Below are 4,140 nucleotides of genomic sequence, written 5' to 3' on the forward strand. Positions count from 1 at the left end.
GTGTTTCAGCAACTTTGGGGCTCAAAAAACTGTAGCCAATTAATTTTACTCCTGGCAACTACTTTTTAAAAGAGGTGTATTTAAATATGAAACCAGCTGCCAGGGTGACTAAGATCGATGGCTATTTACTACGGACACAGAACAACTTAATGTGGGGCTTCTGGAAATTCAAACAAAGTCACATTCCCTCCCAGTAACTGCTTCCAAGTTCTAGAAACTGACATGATTTCTTTTCAGATCCAGCAATGTAGGGTGGTAGGTGATTCTGTTTCTATTTGTTCTACTACATGGTAACCTTTAAAAAACACAAAATTATTTAGATGTGGTATTAGTCATATTTCAAAGAAGCTCAAAGAACTAAAATATTTCTCCCTTACATTAAGAAATAAGATCCTCATAAAGCACAATCTGCAGAGCACTAAGAGAATTCCCGTAGAATTCACATGCATGCCACCTTCCTCTGACCTGGACAACCAACTGCCCCAATGTGTCATTTTCTCTATGAGGACCCCACATTAGATAAGTACAAACCACAGCAGAAATTAAAGTTTTCATCTTTAATGAAATGACTTTGGAAACGGTACATTTCCATGACACCAGCACTACAGCTTTTGGGGTCACAGTAAGATACACAGAATTACATCCGTAATTACTATGAATGCCAACATTTCAGGCAGTAATTTCTGTTACATGGCAAACAAGATCAAGAAAGCAACCATCAAACAAAAGAGTCCCATAGCTTCAGACAAGGCAAATCCCAGGATAGCATATGAGAACAGCTGCTGCTTCAGTGAAGGGTTTCTAAAAGACACAATGTAACACAGATGACGGTTACACATTTAGCAGATGGTCAAGGATCTGATAACTAGTGTGAGGATCTCTGCAACCTAGAAAGTTCTATAGAGGCGCTATCTCCCTACACTACCTTGCTTCTGTCTCTCAAATTGCTTTTTTAAAACCCACTCCTAATCATGTGGCACACAGTTAGGGAGCTCTCTTTCTATGCATATATAAATGCTTAGTTTACACCCACTTTGAGGGGTCCCGATATTCTTGAGGTTGGTCTCAAACTTATGATCCCCTTGTCTCTCTCCTGGCTGGCTGGGGTTAGAGCATGTGCCCTTTTGGTGACTAATACACACAGCTCACAAAATACAATGGGAGACACACAACAGACACGACAAAGGAGCTACTATTACTTCACTACTTTCCTATTTCCAGCTTCCCACTGTTTAACTTCCTCTGGGACAGAGTGATTACCTGGCATAACCAATGATAAGGCTGCCAAAGACTGTTCCGATACCAGCACCAGAGCCCGCAACTCCCACTGTTGCAGCACCTGCACCAATGAATTTGGCAGCAGTATCAATGTCTCTGCTGATTACACTGGTCTGAAACTCCCTTCGGATCAGCTGGCACGCACCATTCTGGGCCCCATTAAATACTGTAGAGCCCTGGGAACGGGAAATAAGGCAAAGGTCAATTCAGCAATCACATCTATTTTAACGACTGTACTGTCAAAACGGTGATGTCTTTATAGTGTAGCTTGGTATGAATAAATAACTGCATGGCACAATGAAAAAGAAAACCAAGAACTTATACTAATTCTTATCTTGTATAAGATAATTAACAATCTATACCTATACCTTCTAGAGTTGTTAAAATTATGACACAGAATATGTGAATGTTTTTCAACACAGCAGGCTCTTTTTGATAGTCATGACTACTTTAATCTTAAATACAAATAACTCAAAACTACCGGCTTAAATATAAGTACAGACTAAAACATTCATTTGCTAAGTCGGGAGGCTGTTTTGGCCAGTAGAGTTCCTCTCAGAGGCTCATTTTACACATTGTTGATTAAAGTGGAAAGAAACTACCTTGGAGTCACTCACCCTTCACTATAACAACCCTGAAAACTTATTTCCTCATCTTTATTATCACTACTTACCTCTCCAGTCCTAGCCTCGGGTCGAGATAACACTGCTGCTGAAATTGGTCTATATGCAACTCTGGATCCAGCTCGGATCTATCAATGGAAGGAAAGGAAAAATTTCAAGTATAAGGAATATAGGTGGGTCTTCTCGTAACCATAAATTCCAAAGGAGAAAGCTGAAGTGAAAATGAGCAGAGATTTACTTCTCTGTACAATGATCTTGGCTGTTTGGTCCTTTTGAACCCAACAACACTTCAGACTAAAGAATTGTAAACCATGCGATCTAATCGATCTGTGAACTAAAATCCTAAGAACAATTAGTTACAAAGTGACTGAGCACTGCTGTGGAAGTTTCAGTAAGTGCAATTTTGTAATTCAAGTAAGTCCATGTGGGCCAGCAACATATTAAAAGTGTCACTATGAATGCTGTCATTTACAACAGCCCAGCAGTTAATACAGCTCCCAGTATTTCCAAAGTATTCCTAAATGCCCACTAATCACAGATTTACTACAGAGTTTAAGTAGTAAACTCTGGCACCATAAGGACATCTTGCCTTCTGGCTTCTCTGCCCTTGAGTGTCCACGACACTAAGGTCACAGAAAATTCCTTCAGAGCCCGGACCTGATTCTCTAGGACAAATCCATTAGGTTCAGACTTTCAGTCTCTAAAAAGAAATCTTCAGGGCTCCCCTACCACCTTTCTCCGCCCACACAGGGAAGCAAAGGCCCTCCCTCTGCAGCGGCAGAGTTTGACCTACAGACACGCATGGGAAGGAAGCGCTGCAGAGGCAGCTAGGCCTCAGCGGCACCCTCCCAACTCCCAGCACCCCGACCTTCGCGTCGACCCCAACTCCACCGGGACCAGGGGAGGGGGGTGGGGGAGGGGCGCGCTCCAGGAGCAAGGAGGCTGTGACCTACGCTGAGTGGGGCCTGACAGGCCTCGGGGGACGCAGGGCGTGGGGACGGCCTGCCGGGCAGGGTGGGGAGGGAAGGGGGAAGGAGGAAAGAAGGGAGGGTAGGAAGGGCACCGGGGCAAGGGTGAAGGAGAGCCCGTCCCTCAGCGGGTACGCTGGGCCGAGGCCTGGGCTACGCACCAGAGCGGGGGTGCGGGCGAGCTTGGCGCAGGCGAACATCTTTCCTCCCGGCGGTGCGGCGTGGATGTGGGTGACAGGCGACGTGGGCTCCTCTCCCGCTCCCTCTCTGCGGAGGGAAAAAAGAGGCTTAAGGTCAAGTGTCCCCCAGGGGCCTGCCCTTCCCACACCCCAGGGGCCCCCGCGCAGGCCGTCGGCGTGGCCGCGTGCCCGGGAGGTGCAAGCCCGGTGGACGGGGCCCAGCGGCCCGCTCCGCCCCGGGCCCGCGCCCTCCACTTACCTCCCGAGGCGGCGGCGGCGGCGGCGACAGCGGCGGCAGAGGTCGAAGCAGTGGGGCTGGGCGCGCAGGCGCGGTGCGGCTCTTATCCACGCCGCAGCACCCGGATGGAGAAGGCGGGGGTAGACGCTCAAGGTCACTTTGTAACAACTTTATTAGTAACCAGCAGAGAAGGACAAGGACAGTCACACGGCCGCAGGCCGGCAGGCAATGGAATTAAAAAGAGCTCGCAAAAGGCTACCCCCGGCGTTGTTAGCATCACTAAGGGTGCAGATATTTTTAAAATCTTTTTCCGCTATTGCGGACCGAGCCTTGCACCTTGGAGGTGCCAGACAAGCTACAAGCTAACCCTCTTTGCACTTTTATTACAGACAGGGTGAGTTGCCCACACAGGCCTTGAATCTGTAATCCTCCTGTTTCAGCCTTCCAAGTAGCTGGGATCACAGGACTGCACCACCAGGTCCAGAGGGATTATTTCTTTAAATGAACCCAGAAAAAGGTGTTTAGACAGCTAATCTTTCTTCAGAAAGAGGTCCTTATTAGAAATACTGGGATAAACAAATAAGCGGTCAACTGCTTTTGTAACTATGTAGCCTAGCCTGGCCTCCTTCACTGAACTGTCTTGTCAAGTGCTGGGATTAAAGGCGACGCTGTGCTTGGCTTTTTTTTTCTCTCTAGACAGGCCTTCTCTGAAGTTTTGGAGCCTTTCCTGGAAACTAGTCCTTGTAGACCAGGCTGGCCTCAAACTCTCAGAGATCCACTTGCCTCTGCCACCTGAGTGCTGGGATTAAAGACGTGAGCCGCCACTGCCCGATTTGTGTTTGGCTTTCTTCCAA

At 47.5% G+C, this 4,140-nt stretch overlaps 1 protein-coding gene across 1 annotated transcript; it reads right to left on the reverse strand.

Annotated features, from left to right (window-relative positions):
• Nucleotides 1-542: 542 nt before the first annotated feature.
• LOC121439363 (ATP synthase F(0) complex subunit C3, mitochondrial) lies at nt 543-3,434 on the reverse strand. Its single transcript, XM_041639878.1, has 5 exons — nt 3,308-3,434; nt 3,031-3,136; nt 1,952-2,029; nt 1,261-1,454; nt 543-801 (listed from the first exon to the last, which is right to left on the reverse strand). Exons 2-5 carry the CDS (start codon nt 3,067-3,069, stop codon nt 687-689), a joined length of 426 nt encoding a protein of 141 aa, XP_041495812.1. The 5' UTR covers nt 3,070-3,136; nt 3,308-3,434; the 3' UTR covers nt 543-686.
• Between the last annotated feature and the right edge of the window lie 706 nt (nt 3,435-4,140).

Source organism: Microtus oregoni, unplaced genomic scaffold (genome assembly GCF_018167655.1).
Source record: "Microtus oregoni isolate MIOR12 unplaced genomic scaffold, Mior012 000060F_ref0000265, whole genome shotgun sequence".
In the NCBI taxonomy this organism is placed as follows: Eukaryota; Metazoa; Chordata; class Mammalia; order Rodentia; family Cricetidae; genus Microtus; species Microtus oregoni.